This window comes from Plecotus auritus (assembly GCF_963455305.1).
Source record: "Plecotus auritus genome assembly, chromosome: 12".
NCBI classification, from domain to species: Eukaryota; Metazoa; Chordata; class Mammalia; order Chiroptera; family Vespertilionidae; genus Plecotus; species Plecotus auritus.
This window is the reverse complement of record NC_137778.1, coordinates 19,648,140-19,672,983: the sequence shown is the minus strand read 5'-3', so window position 1 is coordinate 19,672,983 and position 24,844 is coordinate 19,648,140. Positions and strand designations below refer to the sequence as shown.

Here is a 24,844-nt window from a genome sequence, read left to right as displayed (position 1 = left end):
TCACTTTCCCAGGAAGGCTTTCCAATGAACCCTCCCTGCCCTCCTACCCCAGGTGCTTAGTGCCTTTTACTCTGCGGCCATAGGATCTAGCAAGTATCCCATGTATAGTATCTACTCTTAGATGTACTTAATATAATGTTTGATGGTAGAGCCCTTTACTCATTTTGTTGTTTCACTGGGTAGGTGGCATTTGCAAAAACGAAACAGTTAAGCATAGTGGAGTTGTCCTCATGTCTATACTAAAGGGTACCAATGGTGGATTAAGACAGTTTGGGATGGAGAAATGGAGTGTAAAATAAGAGATCTTGGGAAATGTTATAAACATGTTGGTCTCTAATCAGGTGTTTCTCACACAAAGCTTTGTCTCATTAGTTACCACCTGGCTTGAAGGGAGTGATCTATGGCAGTTCTTGAGGATGTTCATTGGGGTGTAGATGTCATTGATAAACAGCATAGCCCCTGTAAAAATATGCTCTCACTCTATTCCTTTATCCTTCTTTGCTTTTTTTTATAGCATTCTTTAATCACTTGATATTTTCATGTTTATTCATTTGTTTATTGTCTATCTTCCCTTCTATTCCTCCACCCCCAGTTTAAGCTCCATGAGAGCAGGGACCTTTATCTATTTTATTCACTTTTGTATCCCTAACACTCAGAATAGCGTTCAAAAATATGTGTTTGCTGAATGAATGCAAATAATTATTGGATAAATGAATAGAGATTGCAGATATAAGGTAAGATGCAATTCATTTAGGACACTATTGAAGAATATAAATAACTCTTTATAATCACTGATATCCTAACGTGGCTTGCATTCACATTTAATGTTTAAAACAATCTTTTGAGGTAATTTAATAATAACAGTCTTTTTTCAACCAGTTTTTGAGTGCATGGCATTAGGAATATAAAAATGATTAATGGATGGTCCCTACTCTTCAGGGGCTAAAAGTATGGAGGGAAGCAGAGATAATTTTAATACAGTGTGGTAATTTCAGACAGAGGGATGCACACAGTGTGCTAAAGGAGAAGAAAGAAGGACACCTCTCCCATTGCTGGGAGGGATGACAAGGAAAACTAAGGCTAAACAGGTATATAACCTGTCCAACACCTTGTAAATAGTACAGCCAGGATTTGAACCTGCATCCTAGACTCTAAGACAAAAGAGTAGATGAGCTATAGCTGCCAGAGGGCATTTTAGAGTGAGAGCTTTCCATGGACTACCATGTACTTCTGTTTTAGATTTTCCACCAGATTTTTTAAATTAAGTTTTATTCAAAACAGGTTTCAAAACGTTTTAAATCTGGATCCTATCTAGAATAGCTAAATTATCTAATGAAAAAGCAGAACTGAAATGCTGTCTTCAAGCTAATCTGGACAAGGATTTCAGGTGAGGGTCTGGCAACTATTTGTATCAGAGACCAGAAGGCCCCCAGCTTCCTCTCCTCTCTCAGCGTCCTGTTTCTTCCCCTCCTGCCCGAGCCCAGCCACATATTCTGTCCTGTTTGCCTCGTCAGTGGTCTCCGTTAGCCACCTGCAGTGGTCAGTCCTCCTCCGGCCCGGTCTCTGCCACACTGGGCACTGTTGACAGCTCACTTTGCTCCAAACATTTTCTCCTCTTGCCTTTTTTGACACTTCCATCTCCTTGGTTTCCTCCTACCTCTCTTCTCTTGGGTCTCCTTTGATCACTTCTGATTCTCAACCTCGGGCTTTCATGTCAACTTGATAGTCTCCCCTTAGGTGAGTAGACCCCATCTTTAGGATTCAAAACCTCTCTGTTACAGCCGCAAAATCTGTATCTTCAGCCCTGACCTTGATGCCCCGAGCACCGGCTACCTATTTACCATCTCCACTTGGGTGGTGGCTGGAAGCCCTCCATATGCTCCTCCTCCTCCATCCTTCATCTGTCTCTACCCTCACGAGACCTACATGCACCATATAGAATGGTAGCCTCCCTGGTAAATGCAGAGTATTTGTTCTGAGGCTCCTTCTCTGTGGGATCCTCATGATTTGGTGACCTTAATCAAAGTTCTCAGCTACTGGCAGGTGGCCTTCTCCAAACAGCTCTTTCTAGTAAAGTGAGAAACTGTTAGGTTCTGGTAACTACTCCCTCCCTCCATCCCTGAAGACCAGGTTGTGGAGCCCATCAACCCCATGGTTACTGTCCCAGGTGCTACACCCTCCTGTGGTTTCCCTATACTCTGCCCATATCTGGGTAGATAGTATCTTTACTAAATTCTCTTCAGGTATTGCTAATTTGAATCTGCTGATTCTTTTCTTCTGTGGTCTTGGTTCGGATGGCTAAAGGAATCTCAAATTTAAGCAAATCCACACTAAATCTTTGATTTCTTCTTTTTCCTGTCTCAACCCTGTTCCCTCCCCAATCTTGGTCATCTCAGTAAAAATACTTCCTTGCACCTCGTTGCTCAAGCTAAAATCCTAGGCATATCCTTCATTCCCAGACGGAGTCAGCCAGCAAGTGTTACTGGTTCTATGTAAATCTAACCACGTTTCACTTCTTCCGCTGACACCAACCTCATCCACCTCACTGTCATCTCTTCCTGCTTCACAGAGTCACGAGTTTAGTGAGTTAGGAAGAGCCCTGAATTCTAGCTCTGTCTCTCTCACTACCTGTCAGCTGTTTGGTTGTGGGCAAGTAATTTAACCTCTCTCCCCGGTCCCTTAGCTGTGATAGAAGTGGGTGGCAAATAATCTCCAGATTCCCTTGTAAAATGCTCAGATTCCGTGCTGGTTGATGCTGCTTAAACAAGGATTAGCCTTTTATTTTTTAAGAGAATGATCCTACTCACCGTGTTGTATAGGAGATTTATGGTATCAAGAGTCACCTTTCATCTCAATATCATCAACAAAGCAAACATATGAATGTGCCATCCCTTGGAAATGGAGAGGTTAAACTCTGAGCCTGACTCACAAAGCACGTTCAGTGTGTGATTTCAGGTAATCCTCAGGACAGCTGAGCTGAAGTAGACAAACCAGGTGCTACTTTCTACCGAGGAACTGGAGAGGTGCCCAAGGTCACAGTGCCAGGACCGCAGCCCAGGTCCTCTGCTCTCCTAGGCTGGTGCCACGTCCACTGCACCATGTTGCCTCCCAATCAGTGGTTACACTAGGCTATTTGTCACCAGGGTAGTTTGTAAGCAGACTCTTCGTAACCTAAGGCCTTTCTTTCGTAACATACGATCGTGTCATGCACAGGTAAGAGATGTGAGCTCTGCGATGATGGCTACTTTGGAGACCCTCAGGGGACACACGGCCCTGTGAGGCTTTGCCGGCTGTGCCAGTGCAACGCCAACATCGATCCCAACGCAGTCGGAAATTGCAATCGCCTGACAGGAGAATGCCTGAAGTGCATCTACAACACCGCCGGCTTCTACTGTGACCGGTGCAAAGATGGCTTCTTTGGAAATCCGCTGGCTCCCAATCCGGCAGACAAATGCAAAGGTGATCAGCCGCCGGCCAGATGCTGTCCCAATTGTACTCATTCTGAGAACTCGCTGTGTGGTCGGTCTCTTTAAATATTTACAGTTGTTTGGTCTGAAGCAGCACTGCTCGATAGAAATAGCTACGCATCACTTATATTTTTCTGTAGAGACATCCAAATAAAGAGAAACAGGTGAAATTAATTTTAATAATATATTTCATGTAACGTAATATAGCTAACATATGTTATCATTTCAACAAGTAACCAGTAATAGCACATTATTGAGATGTATGTTTTTCCCCCACACCAAGGCTTCGGAATTCAGTGTGTGTTTCACATTTCCAGCATCTCAGTTCAGAGCAGCTACATTTCAAGTGCTCAACAGCCACAGGTGGCCGGTGGCTCCTGCACTGGACAACACACACCTAAAGAGTCTATCTGTAAAGTTTGCATTTTTGTGTTTCTCTTGGGTGAGTTGCCTCTTTTGCCGTCTCTCTCTTCCCACCTTAGCCTGCGATTGCAACCCCTACGGGACCTCGCGGCAGCAGAGTGGCTGCAGCCCCGTGACCGGCCAGTGCGACTGCCTGCCTCATGTCACCGGCCGGGACTGTGGAGCTTGCGAACCTGGATTCTACAACCTGCACAGCGGGCAGGGCTGCCAGAGGTGAGGCGTCAGGGGCCTTTGGTAGAAGTGACCTTCGCTTTTTTCATCGCAAGAGATGAATGTTCACGCGATGTCGTTGGCTTGACTCTGTTCAGGAGTTACTCGAGTGCCTGACGTGGGAGGCAGTATTGGAGAGCTGTAATGAAGCTAATGGGGGGTAAGGCGGGATGCCGTGGCCCCGGCTGGGTCAGCCTCACCTGAGCAGCATTTTAAAAATACACAAATGACAAGGTCCTTTCGGAGATGTTTAGACTCAGACCTCCAGAGTGGCAGTTGGGGAATTCTTGTTTTCAAAACTCCTGGTCAGGGCCTAGGAGGCGCCAGGTCGGAGAGCCACAGGCAGTGGCTTTAGTGGTGGAATAACAGTGTTTGTGTGCTGGCTTAGGAAGAGAAGTTCCGAAGAGAACTCCTGAAAATTACTTGTACCTCAGGGGCTCAGTAGTCCTCAACATTCTGTTTTCTGTTACAAATTATATCAGTTTTATGCTGAAAGGGGAAAAAAGAAGTTTGCTTAAAGTCTGTGTTTTGTGTGGTTTTTTTTTAACCTGAGAAATGTCCTGTGTTCATTTCAGGTGTGACTGCCATGCTTTGGGTTCCACCAACGGACAGTGTGACATCCGCACTGGCCAGTGTGAGTGCCAGCCGGGCATCACCGGTCAGCACTGCGAGCACTGTGAGGTCAACCACTTTGGCTTTGGACCCGAAGGCTGCAAACGTAAGGGGTGTCGATGGCATTGAACTCTAAGTCTCCCCTAATTCTAGCTTGGACCGTAAGTCCAGAAAGAACTCTGACAGCCCCCGTCTCCCCGACGGCTCACAGCCAGGGCCGTCCCTAAATCATCATCTTTGCTTTATTCCGTGAATATTATCCTTTTCTCAAACTCTGGGGATTGAGAGCCTCTCTGGTTTCTTTGCAGCCACCCTCTTTATGTCTTCTTTCATTATGTTCCTGATTCTTCCTTCTGCCAGCCTTTTATTTTTCCAAAGAAAAGCCTCCCTTTGGTTACTGAGTGTCCCACTGTGCTCAGTAAAACATTTTATTGATCACATTCTTAGTGCAGACGATGAAACGGTGAGGGAGTCTGCTCAGAACTGTTTGTTGACTTGCTGGCTGCAGTTGCTTCCCACCCTTAGGGCACTTTTGGTGCAGTTACATGTAAACAGCTGCTGCTCCTTGGCATAAACACTTGCCTGGAATTAGGCCTCAGAACAGTGTGGGGTTTGCTTGCTGAATTCCTTCATTTCTCCTGTGGAACGCAGCATAAGTCATTGACTTTCTGCTCAGAGAACAAAGTGAGTAAACAGGCTAGCAAATAATATAATGCAAGCATTAGCGTCTGGGTTTCCTAGCTCCTTAGTGAGAGAAATATTAAACAGCGGAGAGATGACTTCTCCAAGTGCACGGAAAGGGCTCTGATCAGTTTAACAGACTAATTTCTGTAATTATTAAGTGACATGAAACGTGCCCCCCTCCAAAGGATGTACATTTTACTTTGAAATTTATTTTTGTTATAAAAATGTCTGTATTCTCAACTAAGTAGACTTTACCATTTAAATTCTAAGTCAGCCTGTTTAAAAAAAAAAAAAAAAGTCTACTTACCATGATATTATAATCAGTTTATTGGTAGCCTGAATTCAGAGAAAATGCACTCTTCCTTCTTTTCCTTATTCTGTCCTTTTTTGCCTTTATTCTGCAGCCTGTGACTGTCACCCTGAGGGGTCCCTTTCACTCCAGTGCAAAGACGATGGTCGCTGTGAATGCAGAGAAGGCTTTGTGGGAAATCGCTGTGACCAATGTGAAGAGAACTATTTCTACAATCGGTCTTGGCCTGGCTGCCAGGAATGTCCAGCATGTTACCGGCTGGTGAAGGATAAGGTGAGGTGCCAACAGTGCACTCATTCATTCATTCATTCATTCATTCATTCACAGTGCAGATGTTGAATGGCCACTCCCTATGCATTGAGCTCTAGAGAAAAAATGGTGGACCAGGTAGACACAGTACCTGCTCTCAAAGACTCAGGCTCCAGCTGGGAGATAAATTATAAACATTAAATAAAGAAATCCTAACAGATAAGTGCCCGAAAGAATAGAGACCAAAAAAATAATAATAATAACTGGGGGAGCTACTTTATCCAAGGCCTCTCGAAAGAAATTCACTTCAGGTGAGATCTTAGGATAAGAAGGAACAAGCAAGTGGAGGGTAGGCTGTTCTAGGCGGAGGGAACACGGGTACCAAAGTCTCAACACAGGGAGGTGCCTGGAGCCCGCCGAATGAGGAGGGAGCAGTTTGTGATAAGACTGGAGAGGTAGGTAGAGACAGTTTATGTTGCACGTGTTGACCAGAGTAAGGAATTTAGATTCTATACCAAATCAAATGGGAATGTACCAAAGAGTTTTAAGTTAGGAAAATCCAACTCATCTTTTAAGACCACTCTGACTGCTACGTGAAGAATGATGGCAAAGGGGAAGCCTAGATTGAACTGGATAAACATGTATGTTTGTGAGGTAGGTCAGTACAGCGGGCAAGCATTGGGAAAGAGAAGGATCGGGATGGATGTTGGGTATTTTGCTTAAGGTAGCTGGAGGCATTATTTATTGAGATGACTCAGAACAGATTTAAGAGGAAAAAATTAAGAGTATAATTTTGGATGTTAAGTTGAGATACCTATCGGAGAGCCAAGTGGAGATATCAGGAAGGTAATCTAAAGGGCAAGGGAGAGGTAGAACTGGAGAATCCTCAGCACATAGTGTTTAAAGTCAAAGGAGTGAAGTACAGCACAGGAATAGAGTTGATAACATTGTTATATATGGTGCCAAGTGGGTACTGGGGGAACACTTTGTAAACTATATGATTGTCTAACCACAGTACTGTACACCTGAAACTAATACAAAATAATATTGAATGTAAACTGTAATTGAAAAATAAAATTTGTATTTATTAATTAAATACAAATAAAAATGAAGTCAATGGAATGGGCATGCATGGAGGGTCTGGACCTACTTGTTATAGAGTGCCCTCTGAGTTGTATTCCTGCAGGAAGTACAGTTGAGTTCTTCTGAAATATTTGTATGTCCTACCTTTTCCTCTTCTCCCTTCATTATATTTAGGTTGCTGATCATCGAGTGAAACTTCAGGAATTAGAGGCTCTCATGGCAAACCTTGGCACTGGGGGTGAGGTGGTGCCAGATCAAGCCTTCGAGGATCGACTAAAGGAAGCAGAGAGAGAGGTGATGGACCTCCTTCGTGAGGCTCAGGATGTCAAAGGTATGCAGGATCCAATGGGGGTGGGGTGGTGGGGAGGGGGGGTAACTTCTGTGAGGCAAGCCAGTCTTAATTCAAGGTGAATTTGTATGGTTTTATAAAATTCTTTCTTGATTTTTAAACTATTTGTAGCCTTACAAGAACCTGTCAACTTAATGGTTTGAGTAAACATAAAAAATTCTCCAAACACATCAAAAAGGATTAGACATTAAAATTCTATTTTATAAATTTTTTTCATTACAACATGTGTTCTAAATAGCTTCTTTAAAAATGATTAAAGGTGTGCATTATTTTAAGTAGGAAATTGTATCATTGGTTTTCTATCATTGTAGTGAGTAAGAGTTTATGTTAGGCACTGCTTTATTATTTTCTTAGAAAGGACTCTTGTGAGGAAAAGTTATGGACTGTGGGTATTGGCTAAACAGATACTGAATGTATAACACAGTATTTACAAAAGCAAAGATTGGAAATTAGTGTCTACTTGGGAAATTTTCTAATTAGCAAGCATATGTGCTAGTATATATAAAAGTATATATTTTACATATTATGTGCATCTTTAATATCATTCCCAATTTGGTAGACCAGTTCTATGTATATTATCTGATGAGACCGGTGACAGACAGCAAAGGGGTTGACTTAAGATTAAGAAAAAAATTGAGTAGATACTTTATTGACTTCACAAGAAACAGTTTTCGAAACTTTGAAAGTAAAAGATGTAAAAAAAAAAAGATGTTATTTTAAATAATTTACTTGCTTTTTTAAATCACTTTAGATTTTTACTTCTTACTCTGAATTAGCTCTTTCCTACATTTGGACAAGTTCTTTCCTACTGGTATTGAGTGCCTATCGTATGCCAAGCATTGTGCTAAACAGCTATAATGAAAAGATGAGTAAGGTGCTCACCATCTGGCTGAGGTCACTCTGCTTTGGTGCTTTCCATCTCTGAGATGCCCGGTTCACAGACACTCACAGTAAATGCGCGTTAACATTATCACACTTGGGGACCGCAATGATGGACTTCCCTGCTGAGTGTATGAATTTGTATCCACGTGGCATTAGAGAAGTCTTCCTGTTAGAGTTCAGGTCAACAGAAACTTAATAGATGGCTTATTTCTTGTTGTCAGTGTCTTTTAATATCTAGAATTTTGACTCCATAAAAATTATTGATGTAGAGAAGGAAGTAATTGGATGCATCTGCTTTGGGCCAGGTAAATTTTATATGAGAATCCAAAATTTGTTCTGTGAGGTAAATTTCTAAGGAAAATAAAATGAGATGTCAAGAGCGTATGTCCACGTTAGGTATTTTTTGGTTATTTGCTTTGATTGTAACATTTTAAGTCATGACTACACACTGAGACGGCATATAGTGATGAGTGAGAGAGAGGATCTCAGAGTCAAGTGGGACAGACACTGTGATGAATGTAACTGGGCACAGTAGTGACTGACTGGCTCTGCCGATGGGGAAACTTGTCAGGAAGCTGCTGTGTTTGGAAGAGTAAGGATGACGAGTGCCTCGGATCCCATGTGAGGTGACGTGTCCCCCCTGACCCTTCCAATAATCTATGCACCTTCTTCTGCATTGCCCTTGCAGATGTGGACCAAAATTTGATGGATCGCCTCCAGAGAGTGAATAACTCCTTATCCAGCCAAATTAGCCGTTTACAGAATATCCGGAATACCATTGAAGAGACTGGAAACTTGGCTGAACGAGCGCGTGCCCGGGTAGAAAGCACAGAGCAGTTGATTGAAATTGCGTCCAAGGAACTTGAGAAAGCAAAGATTGCTGTTGCCAACGTGGTGAGTGAGTGTGATGCTCTGAGGTGGGGGTGGGGGCGGGGGCATCCCTTGGTAATTTGTAGCAGGTCTGTTACAGTCAGTGGAGTGTTCACTCCTTTAGCTAACTTGACTCCTGTGTCTTTTTATTTGTCTCTAAACATGGAGCAAGAAAACCACAGTGCTCACAGTAGTCATGAAACAGTTATCAGGAACTGGATCCAGAACCAAAGCGACATCTGGGTCCTTTCTCTAGCTTTGTTCTTTCTATGGCACTAGGCAATTGTAGTTTCTTTTATCCTTTCCTGAAACTAGAAGTAATAACTACAATCAAGGATGCTGCTATTAAAGATCTCTGAAATTAAGAAGAGGCATTCTTTTTGCTAAATGACACTAATAACAATTTAGTTTTGCCTGGCCAGTATGGCTCAGCGATTGAGCATGGACCCATGAACCGGGAAGTCATGGTTCAGTTCCTGGTCAAGGGCACATGCCCAGGTTGCTGGCTCGATCCCCAGTAGGGGGCCGTGCAGGAGGCAGCCGATCAAATGATTCTCTCTCATTTAAGTTTTTTTCTCTCCTCCTCTCCCTTCCTCTATCAGAAATCCATGAAAACACATTTTTTAAAAATGTAGTTTTGACACTTGCTTTATTAAAAGTAAATAATTCAGTCCTTTAAAGTTAGTGTTTTGTTTATTTCTTCTTCAGTCAATCACTCAGCCAGAGTCCACGGGGGACCCGAACAACATGACGCTTTTGGCAGAAGAGGCGCGAAGGCTTGCGGAACGGTAATGGCCAGACCCCTGTTCACTGGTGAAGTTGTGGCTTTTCTTGTGGTGTGTTCCCGCATCCTGCACCCGCAAGCTCTTTCCACATCACCCTCCCTCGCAACGTTGGCTCTCCTTCTGGAATGTTATCAGCTACATGTACTCTTTTCTTCCCTTTCTTTGAAATTAGAATATTTACTTTGGACATTAGAGTATGATGGCTTGAAGGGAAATTATGTTTGCACATCTGAAAAAAATAACATTTTTAGATGTTTAATTTCAAAACCTTAAAGTTAATAGATAACTAAGAAGCTCGGTAGAATTTAGTTATTTTTAATAAAAATGTTTAATTTTCAAGCTTCAGGAAAAACCATTTACTAAGCCACAGTACATTTGAAAATCAGCCAAAGAAAACAGACCATTTCATTCCTGATTTTTTTTAAAAAATTAAGTGTAATGTAATTTCTTAAGAACACTTTAAATTGTAGAGGGCATCAAGTTAAAAAAAAATTTTAAATAAAATTGCTGGAATGAATGCTCCATAACGGCAGGCATTTTTGTGTTTTATATACTGCTGAAGTCCCCAGTGCCTAAAACAATGTGTGGCATACAGTAAGCACTCAATAATATGTTTGTTGAATGCATTGCAGAACAGCTGTCAACCTCATGGCTGCTTCAGGAAGCCTGAGGTTGGAATTTTATCCCCGGTGTCCAGAGCAATTACAGTGGCATTTTGCTGAAACGTGTGCGAATGTGAATGTGTGAGCTGTGTCCTTTAGTTCATAGAGCATTCCTGGTCTCATAGCTGGATTTGCTGATTAAAAGAAGACAGCTGAAAACAGTATGGAAAGCTCCCAAGAAAATTAGGTCTTGGAGATCAGTTAATTCCAGTGTACTTCATACGTGAATTTTGAAGGAAAGTTTATCATACCAACATGAACGGCTACCTACTGCAGTGTGACATTGCAGTATAATGAGAAATTTTAGAGCTGAAGAAAAAATACCTTAGCGGTTACCCATCTGAAATGCATTTATTTGGCTGGAGAGCCTGTTGATATGTTCCTTGCCATTTGGTGTTGAGTTGCTTTTCTTGGCCAGTAATGGATTTGCATGTAAGAAATCTGAATAGTCAAAGCTATTTCAAGACTGTGTAGTAAATGAACCAGAGTAGGTCTGGGATTTGTGTTTATGAGTAGATGCAGGCGTTCCTGCAAGCAGACATGGTTTTATATATAAATCACTCTTAAATAATTGTAAGTAAGTTTTTGAAGAAATAGAAACATTTGTTCCTATAAATTTTATACCATTAATTTCCTTGGAAAATACCATTTTCTTAGATTACAGAATGCTACTTGTAAACTCAGGCCCACTAAAATGATTGCAAATTTCCAAATGTATAAGACTTTCTAGTATTTGTAGATGCATATATACATTAGTATGTGTAATAAGGTAAGCATTCCCTAAGTTCTACTGCTTTCCCCATCAGATGGCTCTGTTTCATGGTTGTTGTTGTTTTTTTTTTTCTATGTTATACAGCCATAAACAAGAAGCTGATGACATTGTCCGGGTGGCCCAGACAGCCAATGACACATCAACTGAGGCATATAATCTGCTTTTGAGGACACTGGCAGGAGAAAATCAAACAGCATTGGAGATTGAAGAGCTTAATAGGAAGTGAGTGAAATCTAAAAGTGGCTTATAGCCATTCAGGTGTTCTTGTAAGTAACACCAGTTCAATGAAAAATCAAATGCTGGTGGACTCAGGGCATGTGTTCATGCACTAAGGTTTCTTTTGCTTATCCTGCTTTTCACCTGGTCCCATAATTAGAGCTGGGGATGTAGAGCCATGGACATATTATTTGGTCCAATTACTGTAACTGCAGAAAACGATAACAAGACTAGCCATGATACTTAAAATTGCATAAATGAAAACAGAAGAAGAAAAGAATCATAACGGAGAGAAAATACACTTGAGTTACAAATATTTAAAAAGCGTATGAGAAAGTATAAGGAAAACCAAATGTTATGAATAGAATTGATGAGATGAAATGTAAACTTTAGCTGTGTTGGTATTAAACCATAGCAGTTTAAGGCGGCATTTTCTTTGAGGTTTTGGAAATACTCTCGTAGTGATTTAAACAGAAATGAGTCCACTTAATATTAAGATGCCAAAAGCAACTGAGTTTTTCATGAAATCCCATCTCTTGTCCCTTAGGTATGAACAAGCGAAGACCATCTCCCAGGATCTAGAGAAGCAAGCGGCCCGAGTGCATGAGGAGGCCAAAAGGGCCGGTGAGAAAGCTGTGGAGATCTATGCCAGCGTGTCCCAGCTGTCGCCTGTGGACTCAGGAGCCTTGGAGGTATGGAATGACAACCTGTATGCACAGGGCTTTGGTTGTCACTGTCACTCCTCCCTACACACACACACACACACACACACACACACACACACACTCTGACAGCCCATAACTGTCCACCCACGGACTCACCGCTAAGGCAAGTTCTATTTTACATACATAATAGAACTGATTGAAGTGAAGAATCCTGTGATTATAAACATTAAATAGCAAAGACTACTTTAGTGATATGAATAGTCACCCCTAAGTCTTTAATATAAATCCAAATTGTAACATATTTGGATTAATTAAAGCAGAGTACACCTAGACCATCACTCCCAGGAACTTCCTGGTTGAGAACGAGAGAGAAATAATAGAGAAGGTTTAAATGAAAACATTACATCATGATGCTCAAAGTCAGGTAAAATATTTTGGAATAGGTAGTAGTATTTTATTTCATCTGTACTCTAATCATAAATCCTCATACCAGGCTCTGGATAAATGGTACATATACAGTATAAATATATATATTTTTAACGTTAAAACTTAAGATTTATTATGTTACACTACTTACATCCACAGAGTTGACTTTATTTTTATCATAAAGGTTTAGGTCTCTTCAGACATGTTTATACTGTATCATTCCACATATGTGAAATTTGAGAATAGGCAAAACTAATCGATGATACGAAAAATCAGAACTGGTGGCAGCTGCATTATTGGTAAGATGGATGTGGAAATTGACTGGAAAGAGATACAAGGGAATTTCCTGGGGAGGAAATATTCTGTATCCTGATTGGGGTGTTGGTTATAGGTAAATATATTTATCTAGATTCATCAAACTAAGCATTGTGCATTTCACCACGTGTAAAGTATGCCTCAGTTTTAAAATAAGGTCCGTATTTTGACCTATGCTGTTCTTTTAAGAATACCTATTAAGTATTATAGAGTAGTTAAGCCTACCTCTTCATCTGTTTGTTTGATATAAAATGGAATGGTCTTACTTGCTTCTCACAGAATGAGGCAAATAAGATAAAGAAGGAAGCAGAGGATCTGGACCGTCTGATTGACCAGAAGTTAAAAGATTACGAGGACCTCAGAGATGACATGAGAGGGAAGGAATTCGAAGTGAAGAAACTTCTGGAGGGCGGCAAGGTCGAACAGCAGGTCAGTTTGATTTACAGGTTGCTTCATTCCTTGGGGCAAAATCTGAAACGGTCCAAGTGTAAGCTGTGTCTGTAATGTCACCACAGTAGCAGAGGCAGCAAAGCATGGCATCCTGAGAGCAGGGCCTGTGCTGGATGCCCAGGCCCAGCCTGCTGGGTGCTGGCGAGTCTCAGGGTGGCTGCCTGGCTGTGCCTGATCTGTTAGGGGCGAGGGGGTTCACCTTGGCTGGTTTGGCCTCTGATCAGCCATGTGCTTGCAGACCGCCGACCAACTCCTAGCTCGAGCTGATGCTGCCAAGGCTCTTGCAGAAGAAGCTGCTAAACGGGGACGAAATACCTTACAAGAAGCCAATGACATTCTCAACAACCTGAAAGGTATGAAAGGGTCACAGGGTCAATTTGTATGCTTCCTCCACAAGGGCGAGTTCTTTTTTTATTTTAACCATGAGATTCTTTGAAAAATAATAGTTATCCCCACTTATCTGTGGGGGGTATGTTTCAAGACCCCCTCCCATAGATGCCTGAAACCACAGATAGTACCAAACCCTAGATATACATACCTATGATAAAGTTTGATTTATAAATTAGGCACAGTAGGAGGTTAACAACAATAACTACTAATAAAATAGGACAATTATAACAATATACTGTACTAAAAGGAATTGAATGTGGTCTCTCTCAAAATATCTTCCTGTATTCCACATACGGCATGATACCCTGGTTGGATAAAGGGATGATTCACGTCAGAATGGTTCGAAATTTCTTTTTTTTCTTTTTTTAATATGTTTTTATTGATTTTTAGAGAGAGGGGAAGGGAGAGGGATAGAGAGATAGAAATATTGATGATATAGAAACATCATCAATCGGCTGCTTCCTGCATGCTCTCTACTTGGGGCCACGGCTGCAACGTGGGCATGTGCGCTGACCAGGAATTGAACCAGTGATCTCTTGGTTCCTGGATCAAAGCTGAACCACTGAGTCATGCCGGCTGGGAAAAACTTAGGAGTTGTTTGTTTATAGAATTCCCTATTTAATATTTTTGGACTGTGATTAACAGCAGATAACTGATAATGTGGAAAGTAAAATCACAGATAAGGGGGAAACTATTGTAGTATAATAGATTCTATATACTGTCATCCATAAAACAACAGTTATGGTTTTTACTGCACTTAATTCATCCCCCAATATCCATCTTACCTTTTTTTCTTTTTTTTTTTTTTTTTTAATCCTCACCCAGGGTATGTTTTTATTTTCGGGGGGGAGAGAGAGAAACATCAATATGAGAAACACCGATTGGTTACCTCCTATATGCACCCCAATTGGTGATCAAACCCGTAACCTGGGTATGTGCCCTGACAAGGAATCGAACCTGAAACCTTTCTGGTGTACAGGACGATGCTCCAACTGAGCCATCTAGCCAGGGCCCACTTTACTTTTTTTCTAAAATATTTTAAAGAAAAAAAAAACACAGAGCTCATGTCATCTCACTCCTTCATACTTCAATACGGAAAAAAAGGAAACTTTTTTTGGTAGGCTCGCTTACTTAATCTAGATATGCCTATTTAGCTGACCTCTCTTGGTAAATGGAGATTATCTTTAATTTTCTCTGCCATTTGCATCTCAATATTTGTGTTTTCTTTTCTCACCCAAATTAAAAAAAGAAATGTTCTGAATTCACTGTGTAGTCCTGGATTTGTCTCTGATAAAGTAGCCACAGGCTCTATGAATACTAACGCTTGACACGAGGATGGTTGAATGTAGGGTCCCAGTGTCAGTGGGGTTGAGTTAGAATTGCCGATCCCCGTCTCACTGTGAACCCTTGGGGAAATTACCTACCTCTTTAATCCTCAGTTTTCTCATATATAAAAATGGCACAATGCCTGCATCACAGACACAACAAAGCTCTTCACTCAGCACCTAGCACATAGTGAACACAAGGAAACTGCAGTTTTTAGTATTGGTTGAGGTGGTAGTGATGGTGTGCCCAGCACTCTGCCTGAAAATACACTTCTCAGGTAAGAATTTGCCTTCTAGAGCTAGATGTTCATTCCTCTGACTCTCCTGCATAGAACTGTGCGCTTTGTTCTTCTGAGATTTCAGTCCATGCTGCTTTCATTTTGTCCCCTGACTTTACTTGTCTACATTAATAAAAGAGAAAGATGCAAATTGACCATACCTTCGTGACACCCACCAGCCAATCAGGAGTGAGTATGCAAATTAACCCAACAAAGATGGTGGGATAATTTGCATACACAGGCGCCCAGCAGCCAGGGGCAGTCCGCATCGCCCTAGCCGCTCCGGGCCTCTGGGCAGTGTGGGAAGGCAGAAAGGCGGCCCTGGGCCAGAGCAAAGATAGAAAGGCGGCTCTGGCCTGAGCGAATGCAGTGCCGGCAGCCAGGGGAAGAAAGGCCCATTCTTGCACAAATCTTCGTGCATCGGGCCTCTAGTTTGTAACATAAAACCCAGTCTCAGCTCCCTGAAAGCTTCCCTTTGGTTTGTTGAGTGTCTAGTTCAAATGCATTCCTTGAACTTGTTTTAGACTTTGATAAGCGAGTGAATGATAACAAGACTGCTGCAGAGGAGGCACTAAGGAAAATCCCCGCCATCAACCAGACCATATTTGAAGCCAATGAAAAGACGAGGGAGGCACAGCTGGCCCTGGGCAATGCAGCGGCGGACGCCACAGAGGCTAAGAACAAGGCCCACGAGGCGGAGAGGATCGCCAGTGCTGTCCAGAAGGTGTGTATTTGCCTCTTCTCGAAACAAAGTCTTTGCTCATGCGTTTCTTGAGTTATTTTCCTATTTCTTTCCAGACACTCAAGAGCCCTGGTAAATGTTTCCTTGGCCTCAGTAAAATGATCTTAAATTAACCTTGCCATTTATTTTTTTTTTTTTTACGAGGCATTAGAGTAGGCAACTCCTCTGATCTAGGAGGGAGAATCATTGAAAAAGTCTTTGACTAAAATTTCTACTGTCTCAGTGGTGGCAGGATCTGAGTTTGTGAGCAGGTAGATGGCTTCAGGGAACCATAGAGCCCCTTCCTACACAAAAAATTAGGCTCTTCCGAAATCAGGACAGTTCTTTGACCTGGATAGTTGACCTTTTTTTTCAATCTTGTATAGAGTGCCAAGTCAGTACATCTTTGAAGCTGCTCATTCAAGCATATTGGCCATGCCTAAGCCCCACCTGTTTAGAATTCCTATAGCTGCCATTGCTGGCTTCTTCTACTCATTGTCCGGCTGGCTTTTTTCCTACCTACAGGTCAATCTACATGTTTTATTAGGAGGATTGGTGCTGATTCTAATATTACATATTGGAGAATCACACACATTTTTAGTTTCTTTAGAACAGGCAGTTTCCACTTAACTGAATTGTATGAAATATTCCTGCTTCAGGATTATGGTCTTTTTGTACATTATGATGAACTGCCACGTAGAACAAGGCCAGCTTTGAATTTAAAATGTATCCAAGTGAAAGAATCTAATCAATATGATGTGGTGGAAAGTGTATCCCATTAAAATGTTCAGCATTTGCCAGCTCTGTGACCTCAACTAATAATGGGAATAGTAGAAGACAAAAATAAATGATAAACTCAATATGCAAGTCAACATCCAGTATAAACTACTGCCCTATCCTTTCTGGATTGTATTTTTGAGCCATTTGACAGGTTAATGGTGTGGGGTTTTTTAAACCATTCTTTCTTTTGTACTTAGAATGCTACCAGCACCAAGGCAGAAGCTGAAAGGACTTTTGCAGAAGTAACAGACCTGGATAATGAGGTGAACAATATGTTGAAACAGCTACAAGAAGCAGAAAAGGAGCTGAAGAAAAAACAAGATGACGCGGACCAGGATATGATGATGGCGGGGATGGTAAGCGACATTGCCATAGGTGCTCATGGGCAGAAAGGGAAGGGTATTTCATAAAAAAAGAGTCTCTTTCATATGGACTTTCGTTTCTCATTGTGTTTTCTAGTCAGGAATTGGGTTAGTAACTTACATAGAAGACAAAGAATTTGGATGTTCTGCCAGGTGGTTGCACAATTGTCCTGTCCCAAAGCTGCTCTCAGTTAAATCAAAACATTGTTTTGCACATCTGAGGCTTTAGGGTATTCCACAGTATGTGTTTGTATTTTTGAATGGATAATTCATAGAGGTTATAAAGTAAAAAGGGAACAAAGAAGGATGCAATGAAAAGTCAATTTCCTTCCTGCTCTTGTTCTCCCAGCCACTTGCTCCCTTGAGGCAAAAACCTGCTTCTTGTGTAAAAGGACATTTTTTGAAGCTGGCAAACCATCCCAAACTTGCATCCCATTTACTTGTTCCCCTTTTGTGTGATGACACCATTTGTAACCAAGTTGACTTGTGAGTGCACAGCCCAACCAGAAACGGTTGGTGCTGCATTTGGCTTTTGAAAGACTTTGATGAAGCCACAGTGGCCATACTTCCTCCCAGGTCCATCTGATCACAGTCACAGGAATGATAGACAGGAACTCATTCCGTTGTGTACTTCCCGTCCTGCTAAAAAACAGGCCCTTCTCTGTGGGTCACTTTCGCCTTGGGATGGGAAGGAGAAATACTAGGCAGTTCATCTAGGTAGAGAAGACATTAAGGAAGTGATAACAGGAGGAATCCCTGTGCAAACACCCTGTTTTATTATGCTTTTTTTTTATGGTTGTCTTTTTATTTTATTTTTATTTTTTGGATTGTCTTCATTTTCCGTAGCAAGGTGTGGCCCAACTGGAAATTCCCTTCTAGTAAAAATAGGTGTTTCTCATCAAGGGTCTCCAGATTTCATCCGTAATCTGGTTGTAGAAACATTAGTTTTAGATCCTGTTGGAAGAAGAAGGCTGTATTCTTTTCTCTCTTTTTTTTTTTTTTTTTTTTTTTTTTTTTTTTTTTTAATATATTTTATTGATATGTTACAGAGAGGAAGGGAGAGGGATAGAGAGCCAGAAACATCGATGAGAGAGAAACATCGATCAGCTGCCTCCTGCATACCCCCCACTGGGGATGTGCCCGCAACCAAGGTACATGCCCTTGACCGGAATCGAACCCGGGACCCTTCAGTCCGCAGGCCGACGCTCTATCCACTGAGCCAAACCGGTTTCGGCTTTTCTCTCTTTTTTTAAAAAATATATTTTTATTGATTTCAGAGAGGGAGTGAGGGTGAGAAAGAGCTAGAAACATCAATGATGAGAGAGAACCATTGATTGGCTGCCTCCTGCACGCTCCCTTACTAGGTATCGAGCCTGCAACCCAGGCATGTGCCCTGACTGGGAATCGAACCGTGGCCTTCTGGTTCATAGGTTGACGCTCAACCACTGAGCCATGCTGGTCGGGCAAGAAGACTGTATTCTTGTTAGGCTTCCAAAAAGCGCCTGGACTCTATTCAAAGGGTGGAAAGAAGATCCATTTTTTGTTGTTGTTCCTTTTGGTAAAGAACTTCTAAGGAGCACAACGCACCGTCACATACAGTACCCTATCTACATTTGTCTCAGTCCTGAAAGGCCAGCATTGGGCCAGTATTGTCACTTGGTGGTTTGTTTGTTTTTTTAACCGGAAGAGCACAGGCTCATGGTTGTTCCCAGAAGGGGCAGCAGGGCCAGGGCAGCAGCATTGGTCTCAGCCACAGCTCGGTCCTTCGTGCACAGAGCAGCCTGCAAAGGCTCCGGAGGAACAGCTGACTGATTTCCACAGAGATTAATCATTGATTTGTGATTAACGTGAAGGTTTTTACCCCTTGCTTTTTTTTTTTTTTTTTTTAATTTGACATTGTTTCTCTCCAAAAATTTTACATTGTCTTGACACCAAAACTAAGAAAAACATTTATGTGGCATGGAGTTCACAGCCACTCGCTTGTGTCCTGAGAGATTTATTTCTGAGAGCATCTGTGTTCTGATATTTGGACACTTCCTCTTCCCTGGCCTACTCCTGTGACTCATGCACAAGTGTATTTATTCAGGTTTCCTGGAATTTTCCCAATTATATTTATCTTCGGTTGATTTTTAAAACATAAATTGTTTTGGCCCTGTGTGTGTGTGCGCGCACAGCAGGTTGGGGAGACAATTAATAGAAGAGTGTCACTTGATTATGAAAGTTTTCTGAAGATAGGTCATTTCTAATAATCAAGCTCCTAAGAGTGTCCTGAAAGACATGTTTGAGGTCTAAAAATGTAGTTTTTGTGCTCATTCTTTAAAAATAACTTGTTTCTGCCTGATGGATTTTATTATGAATACAACTCCATGTGTTTTTGAGTGAGAGAGTGAGAGAAGGAGATAATGTTGATCTTTGAAATACAAACAAAATTAGTGTAGGCATACTGAGTGTGGCTGTTATATGTATAAATAATAGCAACATCCTCAACATGAAGATATACCCGCCCTCCACCCCCACCCAAAAAAAAAAACAACAACAACAACAAAAAACCCTGCAGTGAGAGATTGAGGTTTTATGAGTTAGGAAAATTAGATTAGTTGGCTCATTGGGGAAGAAGTGCTTCAAGCAGATGAAAGCATACGGTCAGGACAGGTGTATCATTTATCCTTCCCCCCCCCCCACAGGCCTCTCAGGCTGCTCAGGAAGCCGAGATCAATGCCAGAAAGGCCAAGAACTCCGTCTCCAGCCTCCTCAACCTTATTAACAACCTCTTGGAGCAGCTGGGTGAGTAGCCATAGTGTCATTTAAGGAATCTCCGAATTCTTTGTGCTGTTCTTGGGCTCTGATGTAGTTGATTCAAAAACAGATATTATATATGATGCAAATTTTGTGTGAACTGAATCTTGACTTTTGGTTGTATTACTTCAGTTAGTACGTACAAGGTCCTTCCATAGAATCTGACTAGGTATTGAGTCTGACAGTGGTCCCAGGACTCAACAGAAGTTTGGAGATGTGTTGCCCGCAGGGGTGGCTCATTTATGATTGAGGTGTAGGATCCAGTCGAACAGTGATTATCCTTAGCTCATCCTGCTAGCATTGTCTGTAAAGGATTTCAGTGATGTGATAAAATAACACTTTCGACTGGTTGTGATGTCACTGCCTGGAATTCTCTTCATTTGCCGATGGAAGGATAATCTGATGAGGTGACACTTATATGTCAAAAGGAAAAAAAAGGCTTGATTTTTCTCAAGGAAATATAAGCATATTGGAACCCTCTTTTCATCCAGCTTGATAGCGAGCAGGCTTCCTATAAGACAGATCTCCTTTGTCACTGGCCTTCATCATAAAGTGGGAAACTGTAGTCAGCACAGCTCTGTACAAGGCATTCCATTCATTTCCTAGCCTTTAAAGTTTGGGCAGTGTTTTTTTGGCAGGGAGAGGGGGTATATTTTTTATCTGTCTCAAATGTCAAGAATAATAAATGGTGTGCTAGCAGATGGGTTTGAAAATGAAAGTTAGCTAAAAGAGGTCGATTTTTGTGGAAGAAAGAGCTGGATTTTAAAGTTCGTCGGACTTGGGTTGGAGTCTTCGCTTTCTTGCCCAGAAGCTGTGCAAACTTGGGCAAATTACTTAACATCTGAGAATCCCTGATGTCACATGGCCTTGTGAGCAGTTAATCAAGTACAGCACGTATGAAGTGCTGACTTGTGTGTGGAAGTCTGCTTCCATTTATTATGGAAGCAGTTCCTTTCCAAAGAACCTCTCTTTCTTGCTGATTTTAAAGTGAAGCTTTGCCGAAATGATGTCAGCATTTCAGCCCTGGCCATTGCCCACAGGGCTCCTCATGGTGTCTAACTCTTGAGAGCAGGACATGACTCCCAGAACCAGCTCAGCTTCCCTGGAACCTCAGCACTGAGGCTTAGGGTTCTAGCCCAAAGGGGTTTGTGTATATTAGATGGCACTGAAATGACACACAGGTTACATGGAAAAAGTACTAAATGCCACCAGATGACCTTCAAAACCACAGCAAGGTTTAAGGTCCTAAGGCTGGTTACTTAGGAAACATTTCACAAAAACCATTTTCTCAGAAAACCCATCCAGCCCAGTATTCAGTATAGTTCTCCCCCTTCCTGCCGAGTTGGGTCGGTGTGGTGCTTGGCTTGCCTTGCAGATGCCCTTGCACAACAGGGACAAGTCCCATTCGCAGGCCGCCTTTTCGTAGTGGCAGCTGCGGGGCTCTGTGAAAAGACCAGGGGTACTTGTGGAGTGAAGGCATAATCCTTTCTGAACGCGTCTGTTCTCTTCTGGGTCCTCTCTGACTCTACAGGGCAGCTGGACACCGTGGACTTGAACAAGCTCAACGAGATTGAAGGCACCCTGAACAAAGCCAAAGACGAAATGAAAGTCAGCGATCTAGACAGGAAAGTGTCCAACCTGGAGAATGAAGCCAGGAAGCAGGAGGCTGCCATCCTGGACTACAACAGGGACATCGAGGAGATCATGAAGGACATCCACAACCTGGAAGATATCAGGAAGACCTTACCCTCTGGCTGCTTCAACACCCCGTCCATCGAAAAGCCCTAGTGCCTTCCTTCAGGGCTGGCAGGCAGTCCTCCCGCCGGGAGCCACTGTGAGGCCGGGGCGTGCCTCCACACAAAGATGACATTTTCAGACCCCCACTTCTCTGCTGCTCGCCACCGCTGTCCTTTTGAACCAGGAAAAGTCACAAAGTTTAAAGAGAAGCAAATGAAACATCGTGAATCGGGAACCAAGGGTTTTATCTAACAAAGTCTCTCTTCCACTTACGGCGCTCCCATATCCACACTTTCCCTTCTGAGTGGCGCAAGGACGTGTCCTTATGCAGTGGCCTCCTCCAGTGGTGTGCACACTTTGTGGGAACCCTTGCGTGCCGGGGCTGGGCAAGTAGCCCTCCCTTTCTCACTGGTGCCAACAGAACTTCCTCCGCCCCAGTCCCCTTGTTTCTATGAAGGAAAAGTTTGGCTGCTCATTGTAGCATTGTGATGGCCAGTATAGCCAGCCTATAGCTAAAGAAAATGCATCCACGTCTCCTGCCCCTCCTCCTCGTAAGCAAAAGTAACTAAACCTCCTGTGCCAAAGGTATTGGTCCTTTAGAAGGTCGAGAGCCGTCACCACTTGCTTTAGCTACTTTGAGTATAGGACACTGAGCCATCCCCGGGTAAGGATGCAATTGTTCACGACAGTCTCCGGGAGACTATGGGGCCGAACGTCTTCTCCTATGTTAACAATTGACTAGGAAGATAAACATTCTTCAGATCCTTGGGCAGCTGATCATTTCAGTCTGGATGGGCAGCTTGTACTTGCCACTAGACATCCTTTGATATTCCTATCAGTGGAATCTATGCAGAAGAAATAGGGATATGATAACCACTAAAGTTGTTTATTTTTTTCCCCAAATCTGATTCTTAGAGCTTTGTGTTAGTGTGTTGGTATGGGAACTAGTGTTGTTATCTGGCAGAGAATAGTTGGTCCCTAAGATCTTGACAAGACAAAAGAAAAACAAGCCCCAGTCTTTTCTAGCGAAGGGATAAAACTTAGGTCAGTTTTTATTGTCAGGATCCCATATATCCATTTTTCTTCCATTGGGAAGAGATGACATATTTGATCCTTAGCCTCATTTTTTTTTCTGACGTTCCCATCGTCTAGAATTCCTCAAAATACGTGTTTGCCAAATCCAGGTGGCAAATACTTGCCCTCAGTAGTTCATACAGCTGCCAACACCATCTAGTTCCTGCACTTTGTGATTTAAACCCACTCTAACCCTTCCCTCTAAGTGTCGAGGGAAGACCCTTACGTGGAGTTTCCTAGTGGGCTTCTCGACTTTTGATCCTCAGCTCTGTGGTTTTCTTTTAAGATCACAGTGTGACAATTCCCTGCCACACGACCCCTTCCTCCTACCAACCTGCCTTTGAGATTCATATATAGCCTTTAACACTATGCAACTTTGTACTTTGCGTAGCGGGGGAAAGAAACTATTATCTGACACACTGGTGCTATTAATTATTTCAAAATTTATATTTTTGTGTGAATGTTTTTTTTTTGTTTGTTTATCATGATTATAGAATAAGGAATTTATGTAAATATACTTGGTCCTCTTTCTAGAATGGCACTGTCTGTTCACTTCTCTCCACTTCTCCTCGTCCCGGACACAATGTGTCTGATTACCTCCGCCCCTTCCATCCACAGTTCTCCGGATTGTACCTGGTCCTTCCCTTTGCTCTTTGCCTTGTGTTTGCAGCATGCCCATTCTCTCACGCGAACATCAGCCTGCTTTCCTCCAGCCACAGCCAGCATCCCCGTCCCTCGCCCCCCGCTCCGCTGCAGCCCTGGTGATCCTAAACGGCAGCACGGTATTGCTCTTAACACCTGCTCCAGAGCAGGAGTGCCAGGCTGCCAGGGAATGGTGGGGTGAGGGCATTTTGCAGAAGGATATCTTCAACATCAGTGTAGCTCTAGCCAGCAATGAGCTAGAGATGCCCGTTCTGCAGTGGTTGGAGCTGGATGGGTCAGTCTTAGGAGAGATTGTGTAATTCCTGAGAGCACATCAGGGAGGCGCCCCAGATAGAGTGGGAGAGCCGCCTAGCTCAGTTCTGCCCTTCCCATCTCCCCTTGCAACCAGAGGTGGCTTCACGTGGCACACCCCTAAGCCTTCACTCTTGCTTCTCTCCTGCTTTCCCAGGATCCATGGCTCCTTCTTGCCAAGTTGTCACAGCAGAGTTTCCTAGCTAGTTCCTCTGGTAAAGTGGCCGTTTCCTAATAGACGCTGTGGTCAAGGTTGCAGGAAGAGGCCTGAGATAGACTGCCAGGGTAGTTTTCCATCCAGCCTCTGGGTCAGGGTCACTCCGATGCGTCTTGGGCAACGGTGAAATATTTTGATTCTGTTGTTGGCTTTTTTTTTTTCTTTTCTTTTCTCCTCCATCTGTGTGGTATATTTGTAAGCAGAATTTTATTTTTTAAATAAAAGTTCTTTATAAGACGATACCTTGATTACACCCCTGCAATATAGCCATTGTTTCATTGTAGAGTTCCAGTTATCTGTATTTTACAATTTAATACAACCGACAGGGTGGCTGCTGCGGAATGCTGGGTGTCACAGGGGCAGAGACAGCTGTTACCTGGGATTCTGTTTTTAATTCCAACTGTGGCCCTTTTACATGTGCCTTCACCTGAGCTGTTGCCTTCATTTCTACAGTCTTGCTCTCCAGGGTGGTGAATAAAATGCAACACTTGGCAATTTTTATGTTTTAAAAAACCAGTATTTTATTTATAATAAAATCTGAATATTTGTAACCCTTCATATTTGGTGCGTCTTGAGTACGGGGGCGGGGGGCGTGAGATGTGTTAAAAGGTGTTTACTTATTTTCATAAGAACAGTCCTGTGTGTGTGTGTGTGTGTGTGTGTGTGTGTACATTTTTTTCTCTTACCCTTCTCAGATTGGGATACTTCGGTGTAGCCCAGAGGTTGGCAAGCTTTTTCTGTAAAGAGCTAGATAGCAAATATTTGTCTTAGACTTTGCTG

The 24,844-nt window shown here is 42.5% G+C and overlaps 1 protein-coding gene across 1 annotated transcript in view; it reads left to right on the top strand.

The window, feature by feature from the left end:
• The window catches only part of LAMC1 (laminin subunit gamma 1), a 113,674-nt gene extending 89,053 nt beyond the window's left edge, over positions 1-24,621 (top strand). Inside the window, exons 14-28 of the mRNA XM_080647314.1 lie at positions 3,214-3,459; positions 3,950-4,103; positions 4,676-4,818; positions 5,801-5,979; positions 7,213-7,369; positions 8,958-9,163; positions 9,848-9,927; positions 11,443-11,580; positions 12,122-12,266; positions 13,260-13,409; positions 13,669-13,783; positions 15,948-16,147; positions 17,122-17,280; positions 19,971-20,070; positions 21,614-24,621. Of these exons, the coding sequence (XP_080503440.1) occupies positions 3,214-3,459; positions 3,950-4,103; positions 4,676-4,818; positions 5,801-5,979; positions 7,213-7,369; positions 8,958-9,163; positions 9,848-9,927; positions 11,443-11,580; positions 12,122-12,266; positions 13,260-13,409; positions 13,669-13,783; positions 15,948-16,147; positions 17,122-17,280; positions 19,971-20,070; positions 21,614-21,870 (2,429 nt within the window). The 3' untranslated portion in view covers positions 21,871-24,621. The remainder of the gene's footprint in view (positions 1-3,213; positions 3,460-3,949; positions 4,104-4,675; positions 4,819-5,800; positions 5,980-7,212; positions 7,370-8,957; positions 9,164-9,847; positions 9,928-11,442; positions 11,581-12,121; positions 12,267-13,259; positions 13,410-13,668; positions 13,784-15,947; positions 16,148-17,121; positions 17,281-19,970; positions 20,071-21,613) is intronic.
• Positions 24,622-24,844: the final 223 nt, after the last annotated feature.